The 23,026-nt window shown below is 39.7% G+C and overlaps 1 protein-coding gene across 3 annotated transcripts in view; it reads left to right on the top strand.

Annotated features, from left to right (window-relative positions):
• Nucleotides 1-21,494, top strand: part of TEKT3 (tektin 3) — a 38,421-nt gene extending 16,927 nt beyond the window's left edge. For all 3 annotated transcript variants that reach the window (XM_070735929.1, XM_070735927.1, XM_070735928.1), the window contains exons 2-8: nucleotides 4,374-4,981; nucleotides 7,221-7,304; nucleotides 11,451-11,521; nucleotides 14,101-14,244; nucleotides 16,146-16,368; nucleotides 17,813-17,967; nucleotides 21,124-21,494. In XM_070735929.1, the coding sequence (XP_070592030.1) occupies nucleotides 4,403-4,981; nucleotides 7,221-7,304; nucleotides 11,451-11,521; nucleotides 14,101-14,244; nucleotides 16,146-16,368; nucleotides 17,813-17,967; nucleotides 21,124-21,340 (1,473 nt within the window). In that variant the 5' untranslated portion in view covers nucleotides 4,374-4,402 and the 3' untranslated portion in view covers nucleotides 21,341-21,494. The remainder of the gene's footprint in view (nucleotides 1-4,373; nucleotides 4,982-7,220; nucleotides 7,305-11,450; nucleotides 11,522-14,100; nucleotides 14,245-16,145; nucleotides 16,369-17,812; nucleotides 17,968-21,123) is intronic.
• Nucleotides 21,495-23,026: the final 1,532 nt, after the last annotated feature.

Raw genomic sequence — 23,026 nt, forward strand, 5'->3', positions numbered from 1 at the left:
ACTTATTTTCAGATGAAAATATCACATTGGTTATCAAGTAAGGAATCTGAAATCCCATGCCCATTTACACACAAAAAGAAACATCACATCTATATTTATTCCTCTCCTTCTCTATTCTTCCTTTCTTTATCTTGAATAAAGTTGGCAGAAGGAAGGAGAAAGTCCCTTTTTCCTGCCAAGCACCTGCTTTTCAGGATGTTGGTTTAATCAGGCTATGGGAAACAAACAAATCTGACCAGAGTTGTTGAGAGAGAGGGAAAATTCATTCCCCCTCTCTCACACTCCTCCCCCCCCCCACACACAAAGAAATCCTGCTGGAGATGCATGATAAGAACATAATAGCCATGCTGAATCAGCCAAAGCCCATCAACTCCAGCATTCTGTGTCACACAGTGGCCCACTAATTGTCCTTGCGGATCTTGAGCAGAAAGAAAAGACAAGAGCCCCCCCCTTTCCCCTGACCCCCAACAACTGGTACTCAAGGGAATCCTGCCTGGCTCAACTGACATAGAGGTGGCACATTGGCATCCGTTTCAATAACCACCGATATGCTTGGCATTCATGAATCTGTCTAATCCTGCCTTGAAGCTATCAAGGCTGACAGCTGTCATGACCTCTTCTGGAAGTGAATTCCATAAACCAACGACACTCTGGGTGAAGAAATATTTCCCTTTATTTGTCTTCACTTTCTTACCTATGAGCTTTATGGAGTGCCCCCTTGTCCTAGTATTATGTGATAGAGAAAATTATTTTTCTCTATCCATCTTTTCTATCCCATGCATGATTTTATACACTTCGATCAAGTCACCCCTTAAACACAGTGTCACCCCTTAAACGCCATATTTCTTGCTAGTGTTTGTTAAAAAACAAGCAACACTCCCAATCTTAATTTCTTGATTCTAGAGGATAAATACACAGGCACCCATTGACTTCAATGGGAAAGTGGTTAATTTTGGTATTGTTAAAAAGGAGGCATTATATTTCAAAGGCATTATATTTCAAAGACATTAATATAAATTACTGTAATGATGATGTTCGTCCATCATGTTCAAAGATGACCTTGAAATCGAATGGGTTGTGGGCTGTACGTGATGTGACTGCAGGTGACTGGTAAGGCCTATACAGGCACAAAATGTTTTGCCACATGTTGGGCAGATATGTGTGGGCACCATTGTCACAGCAATTGCAGCTCTGGCTTTGCAGAGTGCTCGTTTTTCTTCTAGTATGAATGTTCTTCTGGCCTCCGATGTCTGGCAGCCTTGGTGGATCAGCATTCACCATGCTGGTCGATCTTGTGCTAGGGTTTCCCAGGAGGTGGTATTGATATCAAGGGACTTGAAGAAGGCTTTCAACGTGTCTTTGTATCGCTGCCTTTGTCCCCTATGTGATCACTTTCCTTTAGACAGCTCACCATAGAGGAGCTGTTTAGAAATGCAATGGTCTGGCATCCTAGCAACGTGGCCTGCCCAATGTGTCTGGGCTTTCATCAGCAGAGTGGGAATTGAAGGCAGACCTGCTTTGGAGAGGACCTCAGTGTCAGGCACCTTATCCTGCGACTGGATCCTCAGAATTCTATTGGTTCAAATGCCTAGCATGTCTCCTGTATACAGTCCAAGTCTCACTAGCATACAACAGGATAGTTAGCACTACGGCTCGGTTGACTTTGAGCTTTGTAGAAAGGCTTATTCCACCTCGGTTCCACACATTTCAGAGCTTGCCTTGGCAATTCTGCAATTGACCTTAATGTCAATTGTCACTGCACAAGAGAGGGTGCTGCCAAGTATGTAAATTGATCCACTGCTTGTAGCTTTTGTCCCTTTACTGTGATGGTGGGCTTTTGGTATTTGGCTTTCGGAGCTGGCTGATGCATCACTTCAGTCTTCTTTATGTTGATAAGAAGACCAAAGTTGTTGCATGCTGCTGCAAAATTATCCGTATTGGCTTGCATTTCATGCTCTGATCCAGCATTCAAGGCACAGTCGTCAACAAAGAGGAGGTCACATAGCACAGTCTTTATCTTGGTGACAACCTGGAGTCATCGCAGGTTGAACAGTATCCCATCGGTCTTGTATCTCAGGATAACTCCCAAGAAGCTGTTCTGGAAGGCATCTGACAGCATGGCTGAAAACATTATGCTGAACAAGATCTGTGCCAATACACACCTTTGCTTGACACCGTTTGTGATGGAAAAGGCCTCTGAAACTTCTCCATTGTCCAGCACACGAGTCATCATACCATCATGAAATTGATGTTCCATCATAGTGAATTTATCAGTGCACCCAAATTTTGACATGATGTGCCATAGGCCTTCATGACTGACAGTGTCAAAAGCCTCAGTGAGATTCTGCTCTAGACATTTCTCTTGGAGCTGTCGGGCTGCAAAAATCATGTCCACAGTGTCCACACTTTTTGTAATGCTATCGCAATAAAAGCAAATGTGTGTTAGAATGGCAGTAAAGAAAACCTAACATGGAACATAAGAGGGTTAACAAGCCTCATGAGGCTTCTGATAGCATGTGATGCCCACTTTTAGCTGCTATCTTTATTGGGTGCCTAGCCTTAATCAAAAAGTTTGGTTTTGCTTCACTTCTGTTTTTGCAGCCACAGTAAAGTTTCCTCAGCTCAGGAGAATCTTCTCTGTTTGTTATTGAACTGTGCATTACGTACCGGCCAGGTATTTACATTAGATGGGCAGGAATATTAGGTTTCTAGTAAACAAGAAGCCTAATTGAAAAGGACAATGGACTGACTTAGCTTGTGGTTATTTGAACCAACAATTTTCTTTATGATTTTGTTGTTTCCAAGATAAGCTTTCAATACTATTTCAAATGTGTTACTACTCTGATTCTAAAAAGACACTGTTAAAGGACTGACCTTGGTTGATCTTTTTCCTTAAGATTATTGGCAACATGCCACTGACATTCACATATTCAATCACAAGATGAAATAAAATATTTGCTTTACCTACCCTACTCAATCATGCGATTGAATATATTATGCTCCCATATTATGTCTATGGAGAGGGGCGGCATACAAATATAATAATAATAATAATAATAATAATAATAATAATAATAATAATAATAATAATAATAATAATAATAATAATAATAATTATTATTATTATTATTATTATTATTATTATTATTATTATTTCTTATTGAGTGATTCTCTATTTATTTGTCTGACAGCTCATTAGGAGTGCAATAAATTTATAAAAGAGTTAGATTACTGCTTAGTAAATTTCAAAGTTAAACCCTGGATTTGAACTTGAATGTCTCACATTTAAATTTAATATTCAATCCATTTCTTCTTAGAAACACTAAAATAGTAGATATAAAACTGGCAATGAGTCTGGAACTATGGCTCATTTCTTCATATCCCATAATCACACATCTATTAAAACATTTTTTTTCATAAAAATTCTGAATTTGTCTAAAAATGAAGGTTTGGTATGAAATTGGCACAGGGTTATGGCCACCGTAAGGATTTATATGGAGTTGGACTTTTCAATGACTCATCTGAAAGAACAGCAAATGTGATGAGACATTAGAGTGGGTCTTCTCAGGATCCCATCAGTCAGACAATGCCGGCTGGCGGGGCCTAGGGGAAGAGCCTTCTCTGTAGGGGCCCCAAGCCTCTGGAACCAGCTACCCCCAGAGATTCGCACTGCCCCCACCCTCCTGGCTTTCGAAAAATGTTTGAAAACTCATCTTTGCCGCCAGGCCTGGAGCCATTAGATCTCTCCCCCTGACCAACGAGCGTGTTTAGAGTGACTTATTGAGTGAATGATAAATTGAATGTTTTTAAGTTTCTAGGATCTTTTTAAGTCTTTTAATCATAATTAATTGGATCAAATTGTTTTACTATGTATTCTATGTTTGTTGTGAGCCGCCCCAAATCCACGGAGAGGGGCAGCATACAAATCCAATTAATAATAATAATAATAATAATAATAATAATAATAATAATAATAATAAAAGAGAATCATAATGTATGGGATATTCCTATAGAGAAAGTTAGTTTGGAGGTGGGTTTTGTTGTTGTTGTATCAGTCTACTACTATCGTATCTGCTACTTTATTAGTGGGCCAATATTGTAAGAATGTGAGAGATCTGAAGTACAGCATTTCTTATTTATTATATAAAATGCTATATATCTTAATGATTGATATTTAGATTTGTCTGCAACAAAAATTTAAGCTTAACAATAATACTTTTAAGGAGCAAATCATTGCTTAAACTTTTCATGATATTCAAGGATCAATTGCATGTGGTGAGTTGCCTTTGCTAACTAGGTTTTGAGTTTATTATATTTATTGTTTAAGTGGGACTTTCTTGCATGCATTTCTATGCTTTCTTTTATTGGTGCAGGATACGTCACTGGATAGATTGTTGTCAAAATGGAGCTCGTAGGCTCTACCTTGACGGCCACATATGCCCATCCAAGACCAACACCATCAAATTTTCTGCCAGCTATCAGCACCATGGCATCAAGTTATAAGAATCGATTCCCTCATTATTCTTTAACCCACAGCCTGAGCCTTCCTTGGAGACCTAGCACCTACTATAAAGTTGCTGCTATCACTCCGACTTTAGCACCATTTTCCAAGAGTTCTCAGGGGGTCACCCCAAGCAACATGCTCCCCTTTGTGTCCAACAGAACAGCACTCTTTAATAGGTACTCTCCTGATGATTGGTACAGATCAAATCTGACCAACTACAAGGATTCAGAATCATCACGGCATAACGCTGAGAACATGAGAGTCGATACTACCCGGATGATCCAGGATAGGGATCAACAAACAAGGAAAACTCAAACAGAAACAACCAAAAATATAGGAGAGCGAGTCAATGATATTGTATTTTGGAAATCAGAGCTCAACCACGAAATAGATGGAATGATTGGAGAGACAAATGCTCTTACAGATATGAAGAAGCGTCTGGAAAGAGGATTGATGGAAACTGAAGGGCCCCTTCAGGTAAACCGATCAATTCCATTGATAACACATTTGATATTTCAGTGACGTTACCTGCTGTGGTTCAGCTGTTTAAATGCTCTCTTAAGTTCCAGTAAAATTATTTTAGATTACTTGGCAACCGTCCAGATATTTTATGTATCTCTGGAATAATTTTCTTTTAGTTTTGTTCATACTAACAATCCAGGAGGAATCAAATCAATGGTGTTTTTACTCATTTTTTACTTCAATTTGAGGGCGGGAAATCAATATTGATGATTTTTTCTTTTATTTTAGCAGATCAATAAACTGCTGAATGCAGATAAATCTTCATGCATTTTGCCATTAGAAAGCAATGATGTCAGGGGTAAAATGCTCCTATTTTGCACATGCCTGTCAGACGTTGGAGAGCCAGTCGCAAAGGCAGCATGAGGCTCTGCCCACCCATCTGGATGCCACTATTTATTTTTATTTTTATTTATTTTATTTTATTAATTAGATTTCTATGCCGCCCTTCTCCATAGATTCAGGGTAAATAGCAGGGTAAATAGAAAAAGGCTTAAATAATAAATAATTTTAAAAAAGAAAGAAAAATACAATGAATGATAAATCTAAACTTAAAAATATAATCTAAATTATATTTTCAAATTTGTAGAAACTTTAAATTTTAAAATTTCTAAATTTTACCCTTTGCACATGTACAGAATGCTTTGCACATGTGCAGAGAGTAAAAGAACCCAAATGGCGGTGTCCAGGCAGGTGGGTGAATTCTCGTGCTGTCTTCACGACTGGCACTCCGATGACCAACAGGCATGAGCGAACTGAGAGCATTTCACCCCTGAACAATGTTATACCACTCCATAAACAGTAACTAGAGTTATTAGGTTAAGCAAATGGTAGGTTAAGCTATTTCTCATTTTAAAGCAACTATTTTTCCTCTGCATTTGATAAGCAGGTGAATATAAACCAAAACCTGCAATGCAGAAGTAATTATCTCCAGATCATTATTCCTCCCTTCTCTATTTTTATTTTTATCCCGTTCATTTTCTCCCTACATCATACATTCCATGTTTACTAAGTTGTTCCATCATCAACCTTGTGTGGAGTGACCCCTCCTTTCTTCCTCTCTCCCTTCCTCTCTCCCTCCCTCTATTTTTTCTGTACTGTATATATATGTATGCATTAAATATTAAATATAAAAATAAGTGAACAAATTAAAATATATTTCAATTCCCCCCCCCACTCCTATTGTTTGTTTGAACAAACCTAAGTCAATGTTCACTTTTAGTTTTAATGATTTTATGTGAAATGGTCAATTAAAAATTTTAAGTTTTAAAAGAAAGAACTTGGAAAAAATACATTCGACCAGGGGTGTCAAACTCAAGGATCCCGGTCCGGATATGGTCCACAGGGTGCTTAGATTTGGCCCACAGAGCCTACTGGAAACAGCAAAGGACCAGCCTGCAGTGCCTCTTGCAGAGCTTGGGAGGGCTACACATTTTCACTGGCAGAGAATTGCAGGAGGTCGTTGCAACCAAAAATGGAGCCCAGGAGCCCTTTTTTGCTGGCAAACCACTTGGACCACCACAGGTGCCCCTGTTGCAATGACATCACACTGGCCATCCCATCCTGGCCACACCCACTCCAGCTTCCTGAGGTCAAACACAATCCCGATGTGGCGCTCAATGAAATCAAGTTTGACACCCCTGCATTAGACAGATAGGAAGGTCCTACCTGTCACTGAAAGGACATATAAGTGTCACAGCAGAATACCTTTTTCAACATGCAACATACTTTACAATCCTGACACAGATTTTTTTAAAAATATATATAGGACAGAAGGAAAAGGGGGGACATGATCGAAACATTTAAATATATTAAAGGGTTAAATAAGGTCCAGGAGGGAAGTGTTTTTAATAGGAAAGTGAACACAAGAACAAGGGGACACAATCTGAAGTTAGTTGGGGGAAAGATCAAAAGCAACATGAGAAAATATTATTTTACTGAAAGAGTAGTAGATCCTTGGAACAAACTTCCAGCAGATGTGGTAGATAAATCCACAGTAACTGAATTTAAACATGCCTGGGATAAACATATATCCATCCTAAGATAAAATACAGAAAATAGTATAAGGGCAGACTAGATGGACCATGAGGTCTTTTTCTGCCGTCAGACTTCTATGTTTCTATGTTTCTATATATATATTTTAAAATATTTCAACATCGAGATACACAATAACGTTTCCCCCCCCCCTCCTTGTTAGGTAGCCCAGGAATGCCTCCTTCACCGAGAGAAGAGAATGGGCATTGATCTTGTTCATGATGAGGTGGAAAAAGAATTGATGACAGTAAGCTCATTTAAGACCTAAAAAAGGGGGAAAAATGTTTGTTTGTAACCTGCCTTATTATTTTTTAAAATAATTCAAGATAAGTAACCTACTTTCCACCTCGTATTTTCCCCATAACAACAACCCTGTGAGGTAGATCACGCAGAGAGAGAGTGAATCATCCAAATGCATCATTGTGTGCTTCTTTTTCAGAGTTTAAGCCTGAATTATATTTTATTCATTTGGAGTGTAACTTTACACAAATTTCCTGTCTTCAGATATTTTAGGCCAGGGGTCTCCAATCTTGGCCACTTTAAGACTTGAGGAATTCTGGGAGTTGAAATCCGCAAGTCTTAAAGTGACCAAAGTTGGAGACTCCTGCTTTAGGACACAAATCTCACCTGTCCTGTACTGTCCGGCAGTTGTGTGAACTGTATTGCAGCACATGAGATTACTCCCATCATTCCTTTCTTAGCTACTCGGAGTTATCTTCAGATCAATTCACAATTAGGATTGATTCAAATATAGTGTGTGGGCTTGGGCAATTATGAAAGTAAGTAAGTAAATATATACAGTGATCCCTCGATTTTCGCGATCTCGATCTTCGCGAAACGCTACACCACGATTTTTCAGAAAATATTAATTAAAAAATACTCCATGGTTTTTTTGCTATACCACGGTTTTTCCCACCCGATGACGTCATACGTCATCACCAAGAGTCACTTCTCTGTCTCTTTCTCTTTCTTTCCTGTCATTCTCTGCTTCAATCATTTTCTCATTTCTCTTTTTTTCTCCCCTTTTTTCTATCATTTCTCTCTCTCTTCCTTCCACTCTTCTCTCTCTCTCTTTCTTCCTCTCTCTCACTGTCTTCCTTCCTTTCTCATCTTTCTTTCTCTCTCTCTTTCTCTCTCTTGCTTCTTTCTCTCTCACACTCTCTTCCTCCCTCTCTCATCTCTTTCTTTCCTTCTCTCTCTTTCTCTATGTCTCCCCCTCTTGCTCTCGAGCGGCAAATGGCGGGCGGGCGGGCGGGTGAACAGGCGAGTGGCAAACGGCGGACAGGCGAGCGGCAAACGGCCGGGCAGGCGGGTGAACAGGCGAGCGGCAAACGGCGGACAGGCGAGCGGCAAACGGCGGCCGGGCGGGTGGGTGAACGGACGAACGAGCGGCGGGCGGGCGAACGGACAAGCGACGAACGAGCGGCGGGCGGGCGAAAGGATGAGCGGCGAGTGGCGGGTGGGCGAACGGACGAATGAGCAGTGGGCGGGCGAAAGGACGAGCGGCGAGCAGCGGGCAGGTGGGCGAACGGACGAATGAGCGGCGGGCGAACAGACAAGCAGTGAGAAGTTTACTGTATTTTATTTATTTAGATAGATGTTTATCTAATACAGTATTAGTTGCACTTATCTAATATTAGTCGCTCCCCGGCTCCACCATCTGCGCATGCGCGGCCATTGAAAAAAGGGCGCGCATGCGCAGATGGTGTTTTTACTTCCGCACCATTATATCGCGAAAAATCGATTATCGCGAGAGGTCTTGGAACGTAACCCTCGCGATACTCAAGGGATCACTGTACAGTGATCCCCCGATCATTGTGAGGGTTCCGTTCCAGGACCCCCCGCAATGATCGGTTTTTCACGAAGTAGCGCTGCGGAAGTAAAAACACCATCTGCGCATGCGCAGATGGTGTTTTTACTTCCGCAGCGCTAGCGAGGAGCTGAAGATTGGGGTTCCTGGGAAGGGGACTCAGCTGGGAAGCGGCGCGAGCGAGGGGCGCGAGTGAACGGCTTCTCCGCCGCCTGCCTGCCCGTGCGCCCGCCGCTTCGCTTCAGGACTCAGCTGGGAAGTGGCGAGAATGAACGGCGTGGGCGGGCGAGTGGCGGGCGCGCGGGCAGGCAGGCGGTGGAGAAGCCGTTCGCTCGCGCCCCTTGCTCGCACCGCTTCCCAGCTGAGTCCTGAAGCCAATTCGCTTCAGGACTCAGCTGGGAAGCGGCGAGAATGAACAGCGTGGGTGGGCGAAGGGCGGGCGAGCGGCAGCGAGGAGTTTGCGTGGGCGGTGGGGAAACTCCTCGCTGATGCCCGCCGCTCGCCCTCCCGCCAGCAAGAGGGGGAAGACCCAGGAAAGCCGCCCAGCAGCTGATCTGCCCGGCGCCATCTACGCATGCGTGCCCATAGGAAAAAGGGCGCACATGTGCAGATGGTGTTTTTACTTCCGGGTTCAAAAATCGCCATATAGCCGTTTCGCAATGATCGGGAACGCAATACCCGGGGGATCACTGTATATGAAAATAATAACAACTTATTAAAGGAAAACAATGCAAGAGATGCTTTGTGATACCACATGTTGATGTTTTTTTTAAAAAAATAAGTTTTTATTGAATTATATACATATTAAAAACACAGAAGCAGATCAGTGTATTATCAATTTGTGAGTACAATTGTAAGATGTCTGTATCCTTTACAGCATATCTCATTATAAGTTCACGGATATTTGTATCAGCGTAATTATACATATATAGAAATGATAATAATAATAATAATAATAATAATAATAATAATAATAACAACAACAACAACAACAACAACAACAATAATAATAATAATAATAATACAGGTAAAAAGATGTTGATGTTTTAAGTACAGTATATAATTAGTAGAGGAAAGCAATTGATTTAAATATAAATCCTTGATAAAAATTCATAGAAATACTGTGCTTGGAATACTTACTATTCTTTACACTATTTAATAAATTATTTCTTCTGGTCTTTCAATAGTTTCTGGATGTTATAGAAGTCAGGAAATGTCCCAGGAAACATTTCACTTGTCACATCGCTATCTTGGATTTGCTTCTTGGCTCAGTCTTCCTTTGTACATCCTGCCTCTTGGCCTTTCCTTATTTGTGCTTCCCTCTCTCAAGTGTTTACTTCTTCAGCAGCTTCATTCCCCCACTATCAAAGGTTCCTTATTATATGAACTGTCAGCTAATGTCTATAAATCTTGATGCTCCTCACACTCTTGACCTTTCCATTTTTGAAAATTATTAAAGTTGGACTGATAGAATTTGAACTTCCATTTCTAAGTTTCCGTTGGTTCTGGTCTTGTTTGATAATACTGAGCCCAGACTCTAAGTTGCAAACTTCTCCATGAAATGCTGACTTCTTGTCACTCATTAAGAGTTGTAATCTGTGTAGAATTTTGCCAGTGTTCTTTCAAATATCATTCATTTTTAAAAAAATCACAAGAGTCAATATCAACTTTCAATATCAACTTTATTTGATTAGTCAATCGACCATATCAAAGCGAGAAAAAGGACATCGGTCGTCATAAAACTGTGACTGGTTAAAATACAATAAAATTGGCTAAAATAGAGGGAATTTGAATAAATAATAAGTTAAGTTAAAATGCAGAGTCAAGAACATCTGAATCAGCCCATTACATTATCCATTGTTTTTTTTAAAAAAACATCCAAAACATAATACCTGTTTGTTAATGTCATCAACTACTGCCTGAGACACCTCTAGAGCAGAGATTTTGCAATATCCTTCCCCCAGGAGTAGGGAGGGAATTTGGATTTTGCAGTATCTTTCCCAGGTTATCCCACCAAGAACCTGTAGGGGACGTTTTTTCATTGCACCCCTGCTTGGCCTCTTATAGAAACCAAACCAGCTCTCAGCCCTTCAAAGTAGCTCAGACAGGACATCAAAACCATGAGTAGATGAGAATTCTAAACTTGTAGTCTAAACTTGTAGTTTAGACTACAAAAACATAATCTTGCAAATCTGAAACTCTCTCCTCTCTCTCCTTTTTTCCTTTCTGGAGAAGTAGGAAGGATCTCTTTTGAGATGCTTTCTCCATCTCCATCCCTCCATTGGATTCAGATTTTGTTTATCCAGCTATTGTCTAGGATTAAACTCTTCATCCTGTCTTTTAAGATTATTCTCACAATGCTTCACAGAAGGTCTCAAAACAAGGTTAAAATTTTAATTCCGCCAAGTAACATCCAAAGTATGTCATTTACAAGCCCCTAGGAATGGTTACCCTGAGTCTGGAAAAAAAAGTCTGTCTCGGAGATGTATCGTCCACTTTGAACAAATGGCAAAGAGGACAAATGAACATTTTTACTAATCCCTGAAATATATGACAGAGTTTTTGTTTTTCTAACTTGACTAGGAGGTTGATGTAATCCATTCATGCCAGGAGAGAATGAGAAGACATTTGGAAAAGGCAATGGCCCAGCTTGCGTAAGAAAACATTTAATCTCAACTTTCTTTAAGAGATCTTAGAAATAAATTCTGATGTGACCACTTGATCAATTTTATCTATAACACAGTTCAGGGGTAAGAATCATTTCCTATATGCAAATGGCATCCTTCTCTAGCAAGATCAGAAATGTCTGGGAGTCATAAAACTGGATTCTAAAAATATAATATTGGTAAAAGACACAGAGGTAAGTGTTGGAGGTCTTTGAAAGACACTTTAAATCTCAAAGACCAATAGCAATGCCTAACAGATTAGCAAGTGCTGATCTGTTTTCAGTCCTTGTTGATGTCATAAAGTCAAGATAAAAGAAAGGCAATCCCTTTTGAACTTTAATCAGACTGAGGGCTCATGGCTATTTATAAATGCTCTTCTTCTCCATGGAAATTATTTTCACCATTTGGAAATATCTGAATAAAATTCTCCTTTTCAATTTTGGATCAGTATTGAGAGCCCCATGTGGATTCAATCTAAACCTGTTTTTCTGAATAGTCAGTTTTTCAGAGATTCATTTTTAGTTGCCTTCAATCCAGACAACCAACCTGCTCCCTGAAAATGGAGAAGACAATGTGAACAAGGCTCACCTTCAACTTTCCTAATCACACCAAGTTAGCAAAGAACAGAAAACGCTTGAAGAGGGCCTGATTTGCTTTTATGAGAATTATAAGCAAAAGGCTCTGAATGATATGAATCTTTGATAAAATTGGGTTCTTGACTGCCCAGAAATTTATGCTAATGTTCACTTAGATATGAGTAGAATGCACTGAGATCTCCCCTAAAATGGGAAAGTTAGGTATGTGATGAGGATGAGAATTGAGAGCAGATCCTAGTAAAGCACTCAACCAACAACCACACTTGCTTCTAAATAACAACACATAGCTCATAGTACAAATATGCAATTCGTGCAAGAGAAATCCAGCATTATAAAAACTAGTTCTTAGAGTAGAATATACCTGCATCATGTATCCACTGAAAAGGGAAACTGGCAAAAATTGTCCAGTTTTGTTAGGTCCAGGCAGCAGTACCCCCTATTCACAGTCATTCATACCTTAGCTAGTTTTGAGTTGGATTACTTTAATGTCCTATATCTCAAACTGTCTTTGACGAACATTCAGACACTGCAACTGATCCAGAGTGCAGCAGCATAGGTGGTTTGGAACATTTGACAATATACTCCTGTAACTTTCTCTTCTGTGAGCTGCACTGAATTTCAGCTTCCCAGCGAAATGCAAGGTGTTCATTGTCATCTATGAAACACTATACGGAGGGGTAGGCAAAATCCACAGGATGGGCCTGCTCCTTTATATTAGGATTCCTAGGCAGTGCCATCTCATGGGACCTAGGAGTCATGCCTTCTCTGTAATAATAATAATAATAATAATAATAATAATAATAATAATAATAATAATAATAATAATTATTATTATTATTATTATTATTATTATTATTATTATTATTATTATTATTATTATTATTTAGATTTGTATGCTGCCCCTCTCCGAAGACTCGGGGCGGCTCACAACAATAATAAAAACAATATTATAGTAGAACAAATCTAATATTAAAAAAGCATATAAAACCCTATCATATTTAAAAAGCAAACAACACGTTCATACCAAACATAAAACAATATATATATATAAAACAATATATATTTTAAAAAATGCCTGGGGGAAAGGTGTCTCAACTCCCCCATGCCTGGCGGTATAAGTGATCTTGAGTAGTTTACGAAAGACAGGGAGGGTGGGGGCAGTTCTAATCTCCGGGGCAGTTGATTCCAGAGGGCCGGGGCCTCCACAGAGAAGGCTCTTCCCTGGGGCCCACCAAACGACACTGTTTAGTCGACGGGACCCGGAGAAGGCCAACTCTGTGGGACCTTATCGGTCACTGGGATTCATGCCAGGGATGGTTCCACTTACCTTCCCTACCACTTCACATCGTGATGGAAGTGCACATTTTGTCAGGGAAATGACCCTCTGCACATGCATAGACGTCTTTGCGCATGCGCACAGGGTTCTTTGCCTGTTGCTCTCCAGAAGCAATGACTGGAGGACCAGTTCGGGGGCATGGACAGCCTGCCATCACTGCCAGTTTGGTAAGAGGGGACAAATTTTCACCACTGGTTAAACCAGCAGCAACCCACCACTGGAACAACCGCCTGGTGATCCAGATAGCCTTGACCCTGTTGGTCTTTCCATTAAGTTCTCAGTTGTCCTCACATGTTTTGGATGAGCACTGTCCTTTGGTTTTGTTTACTTCTAGCCTTTGGAATATAATGATTTTTAGTTTAAATGGACTCCAGAGGATTGTAAAGAACAGGAAGGCCTGGAGGAATGTTGTCCATGGGGTCGCAATAGATCAGAAATGATTTTGCAACTAACAACAAGACTATGTACATGTGGATGTGCATAGGCCTGTGTGTGCATGTGCATGTGTACATTATGGTTTTGTTTTAACCCTTCAGTTTGCCACTCTTATGAGATAAAGGAGTTTAAGGAGGGTCATGATTTTCTTTGCAAAAGTTATAATCCTAGTTTACTCTCTGACTCTCATTTCCCTACAGAGCTGATAGGTCAGCACAGCATGAGATGGAGAAAGATTTGAGTGACAAGCAATCAGCTCACCGAATTGATGACAAATGTCACCATCTCAGAAACACATCTGATGGCATCGGCTATTTTCGAGGTGTGGAGCGATTTGATGCTACGTAAGTGTTGAAGGAGACTACCACTTTCATTTTTAAAGGAACCAGTGACAATGGTTAAATGTTGGGTATGAATCACAGAAATTCAGACTTGCCACTCAATGGATGACTTTGAGTTATTCAGTCTCTTTTAGCTATTTCACAAGTTTGTTGTCAAAATGAGGAGGAAACACCATTGTACACAGCCTTCAGTTCAATGGCGTGCATCCCTTTTTGTTTATTACAGAAACCTGACTGACATTTCCTTCAATAGATGTATAGAATTCAGTTCTGTTTTAGCTGAGGATAAGGTTGAAATGTGTTTTTATAGATGGGCCTCTTGTCTATCTACGTTTACAATACAAAGCCCCGATTAGACAAACCTCAGGGATACAAAGGAGCATAAACATCATTTATTCAGAAATGTAGAATTCATTTGCATGTGATTGCTCATCCTTTGATGATTTCATATTTAATGCCTCTTATCTGATGGTATTACTTTGTCTCTCCAGAGCCAAATAGTGTGTCTGAGGTGACATTAGTTACTCACTTGAGGCTCTATTCAGTAGGAAGTGCATTAGGAGCACAATGTGGTTGGAGAACTTTAACTTTCAAACTTGATCTCATCTGACAGGCTAGCTCATTAGGTCCATTTGATCACCCGGCTTCTCCTTTAGCACTGCCAATTGCCCTACCCATTTGACTAATGTGTGCCTGGTCCTATTGGAAAAGCTAGAGAGATTCTAGAGTCTTGTGCTTTCTTTGCTCAGCAGCAGCACAAAACATCTTGTTCCATGCCCTTCATCTGTGCCTGCTCTCCATCAGGAAAAATACCTACTGATCAATCCAAGACAACCTGGGGATGATGTCTTCCTGCTTTATCCTGTATTGAGTAGCTCTTCTCTGTGCATAAGAAAGGGGCGTACATAAATGCACTGGTGTGCCTTTCATCCCCTGTCCAATTGTCTTTCCTTTCTTTCACTTATCATGTATATTTTCTTTCTTTCATATATCCTCTCCTCTAAATTCACTTTACCCTTATATATATTACTACATGTCTATTTTTCTTCCTATGTATTTGTGTATTGGACAAATGAATAAATAAATATAAATAAATAAAAAGGGAAAAATGGAACTTCAACTTCTCTTTCTAAAAAAGTGGATTTCTCTGAAATATATTAAATCAACCTAGCTGGACTAGGTTCAACAAAGACTAATTTCAGCCTCTGTAACAAAGGCTATTGCCTTTGCTCTGATTGTTGCAAAGGCTTTTTACAAGCTATAATGGTAGACAAGCTGGTGCCTTTCTTACGATTTCTACTAAAACAGTCTGTGAAAATGCTGGCTGAATTAGTGGGAGTTAAATTACAAAATACTGGAAATACAAAAAAAAAAGACACCAGAACCAAAAGAACCCTCCACCTATTCCATTTGTAATATCAGATTGTGCTTGCAAAATCCCCTCCAGTCAGAATGTTGAATCAATAAAATGGAACAAATCCACTATAAAATGCTTCTTCATGCTCATTTAAGAATATCCAGAATACTAAACAGTGTGTAAAATGATGATTACTAAATTATACTCCCCCTTCCAAGCAATATAGTGGTGAACAAATTAATGTTTGTGGAAGAGGCTAGATTTTGGCAGGCTTAAATACAACACCAGCATTTCTGATTGCAGTTACACTTACATTTGTTGCAATCACATCTCTCCTCCTCCTCCTCTCCTTCCATCCCCTCCCCCTTCTTTCTCACTTGGGAGGAACATAGTTTAAAAATGGGATGTCCTAACACCACAGATGGAATTGTTAAACAGCCCAAACGTTGCAAACATAACTGCTACACCTTTATACCCAGAATTAGTTTCAAGGAAGAGCCACATATACTATTTACAATCCTCTTGTTTGTCTCTTCTACTTTCCCAGGATTTCAGTGCCAGAATCCTGGGCCAAATTTACTGATGATAACGTTCTGCGCTCCCAGAGTGAGCGGTCTGCCTCTGCCAAGCTCAGGGATGATATTGAAACTTTGCTTGTGGTGACTGCCAATGAGATGTGGAACCAATTCAACCGAGCTAATGTTGCCTTTACCAACCGCATCTCTGAAACTGCTGATGCCAAAAATAAGATTCAGACCTATCTGGCTAAGGTGAGAACTGCAATAGTGGAGAATATCTGTAGCTTGGGTATAGGATGAGGGTGAAGGTTCATTATCCAAGCCCGTGGGTTGGTTTCTGAATGTTTTGTTACCAGGCTAGGCAACATCTTCAGTGGACTTTAGGGGATCCCTTAAACTTTACTGAAGATATTACCTAGCCTGGTAACAAAGCATAAAGAAACCAACCCACAAGCTCAGAGAATGAATCTTCAACCTCATCAGGTGAGATCGATTTCCCAAAATCAGTTGGGAGGGAGCCAAATGCTTTTAATGACCATATGATTCACTTAACAAATGGAGTGATTCACTTAACAACTGTGGCAAAAATGAAGCACGACTCACTTAATATCTGCCTTGCTTAGCAATAGAAATTTGGGACTCAATTGAGCTCACACATCAAGAACTACCTGATCATTACTTGCCACATTCTCAGTAATTTTCACGTTTCAGAATTTCAGAGGTGCACCGTGCCTTTCCTAAACAGCCTTCCCTTTCTAAAATATAATTTCATTAAAGTTTACAATGATAAGTTAACACTTCAATCACCACTGGCAGCTCCCTGCAGAGGTGGTTTGCAAAGAGGGGGTGCTACAGCTAATGGGGCTGATTGTCGATTTCTGAGTGAACAATCTGGAATGGCATTCTTTTTCCCACATTTATTAGGGCATAGTGGGGGTGGGGGGTAGGAAGTCACTAGAGATTTGAGTTAGCCTATGCCCTAAAGAATCTTCCCTCTTTCTCACAAGATGATAGAGAGTAAACTAGAATCTCCCTGGAGACTTACTGGATTGTCAACAATTTCCACAGGCCACATGTTTCCCTAGTGCAACTGTTCTTTGCAATTGTGAGGGCATTTTTGCATGTTTAACACACTGTTAATCCCCTCTCTTTTGTGATTTCTGAGAGGCAAAGGACAAGGGTTCTTTTTTCCCTCATTCTCCAGGCCCCTTTTATAAATACAAAAATCTCTCATCAAAATTATGGTTGTTCAAACTTGGATCTAGTCTAACAGTAGTAACTTCAGAGAGCAGCATAATGGAATATATCTTTCCCCTACTTGTAATGGCTACTCTCTCCCCATTCACTGTAGAAGAACCACGATGAAAGCTTTTTGTTGGGGTAGCCCCTATGAAATATTAGATTCTCCTTGAAATTATTCCTGGACCCACAGATGCATAGCTAAAAGCCTGACTATCTAATTTTGCCAGAAAGAATTAGGGATTCTATGTATTCAATCATTTCCTTGGGTTTTTTTAGCTTTAACCTGGTGACAAAAAAAAGATAAGGATGAATTGATGTAATGCAGTAGTCAATAGCTGGATTTATGTTGTTTTACAGAACTGAGATGCAGTTGGGGTTGGGGAACCAATAAGGTCCTTATTAAGGACAGATATCAATGATTTTCTAACCCTTCCCCTATTGTTCCAAATTGTAGACTCTTCAAGAAATCTTTGATACAGAGATGATAATAGAAGCAATTCGGAAGGCTATTCGAGAAAAAGGACCTCCTTTGAAAGTTGCCCAGACTCGCCTGGATGAGCGTACACGTCGACCTAATGTAGAACTTTGTCGAGACTATGCCCAGTTACGGTAAGGGAAATCAAGATCCTCTACCCTTGTTGTCTATAGGGAAAAAAGGAGGAAGGGAGAGAGGGAGTGAGGGGATGGGGGACAGAAGGAAAGGGAAAGGAAAAAAAGGAAAGGAAAGGAAAAAGGGAAGGAGAAAGGGAAGGGAAGGAAATGCAAAGAAAGGAAAGGAGAAGAAAGGAAAGAAAAAGGAAAGGATACACAATCATACACAAGCTTGCATACTTAGAGACATAGAGATGGACACATTTTGATGAAGCACACTAATCAACCACAGAACAATACATTCTTAGGGCAAGAGGGGGTTGAATACATTTTTTTCTTTGTTCTGGAGCATAACTTTCTGGAGGAATGTCCTTGTAAAAAAATCCAGAATCCTCTGAAATATAGGGTCCCATGCTCCATTGTGGCTTCAGATCAGTATAATTTTAAGGTATCTCCAGGACCTACCAGAATCAGCCACATATCTTCTGGATTGCTGGTTTCCTGGCATCTGTAATATTAAATGCATACAGGAAGACAATGGAAACTTACTTCCAAAATCTTGCCAATACAGATGTATGGGACTACAGTTGCCATAATTTACACTTAGTACTGAGAATAAGTACTAAGTATAAATTATGGCAACTGTAGTCCCATACATCTGTATTGGCAAGATTTTGGAAGTAAGTTTCCATTGTCTTCCTGTAAGGATACAGTGACAGAAGCTGGCTCATGGCCATCCAGTTGGCTTTGTGCTCAAGGTGGGACTCTTCAGACTCTCCAGATTTCTATCCTGATGCCTTAATTTCTATACCTAATTGGCATACAAATCTAATAAATTATTATTATTATTATTATTATTATTATTATTATTATTATTATTATTAATTTAGATCTTTGCTGTCATTTTGTTGCTGGTTGGATTGATAGCTCATAGCCATAAACCCATAAACATCAAAACTGCCTTTCTTCCCTGACAGCAATTTAGACATCCTAAAAGTTTCCTCCCTTGACTGTAGCCACTCTGAGATCTAACACTGCAATGAGGAAGATGTGGGGAGGACTCAGATGACTGGCTTGACCTGGAACCTATGAGAACTTTCCTTTCATCCCTTGTAACCACCTAGAACAGCCCCCCCCCAACCTTTTGGACACCAAGGAACAGTTCTGTAGATAAAGCTTTTTCTGAGTACCAATGGGGGTATGGTTTTGTATGCTGTCTGCATCTCATGAATGAGGCTTTGCTTGTTTGCATGGCCCAGATGCTGGCATGCTGCAGACCGATGCTGGTCTTTGGACTGGGGGTTGGGGACATTTGACCTAGGAAACTGAATAAAGAGGAGTTGGGATAGCATTGCTCAGCCAGGGGGTAGGCAAAGTTGGCTCTTCTATGATTTGTGGACTTCAACTCCCAGAATTCCTAAGTCAATCATGCTAGCTCAGGAAGTCTGGGAGTTGAATTCCACAAGTCATAGAAGAACCAACTTTGCCTACCCTTGGCTTAGCCCTTTCCATGTCTGTTTTTAATATCTTTTTCTGATTTGCACATATAGTTAGCCTTTCAGATTCATGTACAACACTAATTCAGTTCATTCAATTAGCAGTCAGTGATAGTTTGATTTTCTATTTAAGAGCTAATTTTCTTATTTCACAATTAAACTTTGTACAACATGAACCAGATACAAACTCTGAACCAAAATAGAGATATGCCTAGAGTTTGATCTTGGTCACGATTAATGAGCTACTAGTATCCATAATATCTAAGTATAATTGACTTAGTCTGACTCTTAATTGTTCTTCAAAATTCAAAACCTAATACTGTAGTTTACTCTGCATTTCTGACTGCATAGAATTTGTGAATAAACTATCAATCAGTTATAGACCAATTGGCTCTTTTCAAGAGAGATGGTAAAGAAAGTCCTTCTTCTTGCACACTTCCTCTGAATGGACAACAGGAAACAGGACTAAGCACACTGCTTATTTAACATTTCATGGAGATTCTAGTTTCCTTTTTCAGTTTGGTTCACTAGCTTGAAATCTAGTTTCACCTTAGAGTGCCTTTTGAAAGAATCTGTTCTGCTTTTTCTTCATCATTCAAATATTCATAGTGAAGAGTTCATTTTGCCCAGTCACTTGAATTGACATGAAAGAGGGGAAAAATGACATGTGAGAACAGGAAACCACAATTTTCCATTCTTTTTTCATTTTCCCTCAACGTAGTGCTGCCTTGTCACACTGATGCTGAGAATTGTTTCATAGACAATTTTGTTTCATTGGTTTCATGGGGGTGGGTGGAAGAAGAATAACTCTTATGCAGTCGAGTGCAATAAATGGTCAGTTTATTGGGGAAGCTTGCTTGTGAAAAGCTAGCTTGCTGAGCAAAAACGTTATTGGGTTTTGCAGGATTTATGGGATAGCTGTTTACACAATGAATAACATAGAAATACAAATACTTTGTATTTAATAACAACAATGATAAAGGCTTTTAAAAGCATTTTTTCAAAAACATATTTTTTGTAAAAGTTTGCAGCTTTCCCTAACATGGAGATTTCTGTATGCAGCTTTCTTTAACTTACACAATAGAGGAAGTGAACCCCTTGGGAAGATGTCACCTATTGCAAACTTTTTGAAATTTAATGCTCTGTATTTTTGAAATTCTTTGAAATATAACTTCCGTTAATATTCTTTTAAACAGAGTACATCATTTGGTATGTGACTGCCAAAAGCATGCTTCTATTTCCAATGCACCTCATATTTTATTTTATTTTATTTTATTTTATTTTATTTTATTTTATTTTATTTTATTTTATTTTATTTTATTTTATTTTATTTTATTTTATTTTATTTTATTTTATTTTATTTTTTTATTTTATTTTATTTTATTTTATTTTATTTTATTTTATTTTATTTTATTTTATTTTATTTTATTTTATTTTATTTTATTTTATTTTATTTTATTTTATTTTATTTTATTTTATTATTTATTTTATTTTATTTTATTTTTTTACTTTATTTTACTTTATTTTACTTTACTTTATTTTACTTTATTTTATTTTATTTTTTCTAAACTACAAATAAACTAGCCTTTTGTGTAAAGTTTTGACAAGAAAAGGAGGTGAAAAGGCTAAAGCATGAAAATAATGTATTTATACCCTTCCCTGCTTTCTTCCCCCTTAGCCTTGTGAATGAAGTATATGAAATTGATGATACAATCCAGGGACTGCAACAGAGGCTGAGAGATGCTGAAGATATTCTCCAGACACTGCTTCACACCAAAGCCACTCTGGAACATGAGCTTGCTATCAAAGCCAATACACTTTTCATTGACCAGGAGAAATGCATGGGGATGAGGAAGACCTTCCCTAACACACTGAGGCTGGTCGGATACACATAGGTGGGCGCTGACTTTAAAGAAATTTGGGAAATATGGACTTGACTTAGTAATAAAGTGTGTCTAGGGGAGGTTTGATTTGTTGCACTGTTATGAAGTTTTTATTTCTGAAGACATGATTATATTTTCATACATTAAAAGTTTCTCTGCATAGGAATATAGCCATTTCCTACCTGGTGTTGTAGTGTATTTTCTTCTCTTCTAGGTGTATATTTCTCCTTTAGAACACAACATTTGCTGTAGACAGCTGAGTAGCACACGGTCCAAATTTAATGATATGGACCATAATTCAGCAGCTCAGATGTAGCTACTATTTATAATTGAATATGGAATGATGTCATCATGTTCTGGCTGAATAGGAGGAACTATATGGGAAAAAAAGGGGAAAGACAGCATACTTGGTTTCTCTCTGATGAAAGTGGAATTTGTTTTAAATCCCCTATCCATCAGCTTAAGTAAGGGATAGATTGCCTGAAGAAGGCAGACTAAAATCAGTTCTCTATTTTCTCCACTCAAGCAAATGAGTCTCATGAGAAGGGCGGCATAGAAATTGATTAAGTAAGTAAGTAAGTAAAAAAACAAACAAACAAACAAACAAACAAACAAATACTTTCTTCTAATCCTGGTCATGCATCTTCAATCCTGACTCAGCTTTTAGAGCAATAATTTATTCTTGCCAGCTCAGCATATAGTTGTAAACATTTATTGCTGGAGAGACGGAGTAACGACACGGACACCAGAGCTGGATTTAAAATTGGGTCATTTTTATTAACATAAATTTGCATAATTTATTCAAATACTTTGCATAAATTAGCATAAACAACTATGACCCGGAACTGGACCTGCAGGGTCAAACAAATACTTCCGGGGCGGAAATGACGTTATGCCAGTAAACATTCCTGGGCAACACATGGGCGTATCTCGATGCAAGGTCCAGGTGAGGGCCAGGCCGTCACCTGTGACCTTTTCTGCCATGCTGTGCATGAGGGGGGTCCCACCGGCTAACCCGAATCGGGGAATTAAAGGTGCAGGACCCAAAGACAGGTTCCCCCCAGCTGCTCAGGCAGAAACTCCCTCCATGAGCTTGCAGAGAACCTGTCAATCATCCCCAAAGATGCCCAAGGGAGAACGCGCGGTTGCTAAACCACCCAATTTTCCGCCCCTAACCTGCCTACCCAAATGACCAAAGGTAAGCCAATTAACCTAATTAATGCAAGCACCCCCTAACCGCACAGCCATCACCCCAGTGTGGAATGGGCGAAAAAACAGCTCGGCTAAAAGGCAGAACTGCAAAAAATTCCCATTCGGCCCCCTAAGGGCGACCCCTAAGCACACTGCAAAATAGTGGAGGGCGGGCGGGTGTCTGCTCTGAAGCTTGGTCCGGGCGAAAAGGAAGAGCCCCGGGCCTGCTCGCCCTTATATAGGGCAAGCAGGCCCCGCCCGGACCAATCAGGGGCCTGGCCAATCAGGCCCCGATCTCCCGAGCGAAGTCTCGCATCGCGAGACTTCGCCCGGGATCCAAGATGGCGGCCGCCATGAGGGACCGTGTCTCCCGGTCCCTCCAGCAAAGCCTGCCTGCCGGGTAAGTCCGGCGCTGTCATTGCTGGAGAGACGGAGTAACGACACGGACACCAGAGCTGGATTTAAAATTGGGTCATTTTTATTAACATAAATTTGCATAATTTATTC

Source organism: Erythrolamprus reginae, chromosome 2 (genome assembly GCF_031021105.1).
Source record: "Erythrolamprus reginae isolate rEryReg1 chromosome 2, rEryReg1.hap1, whole genome shotgun sequence".
Taxonomy (NCBI): Eukaryota; Metazoa; Chordata; class Lepidosauria; order Squamata; family Dipsadidae; genus Erythrolamprus; species Erythrolamprus reginae.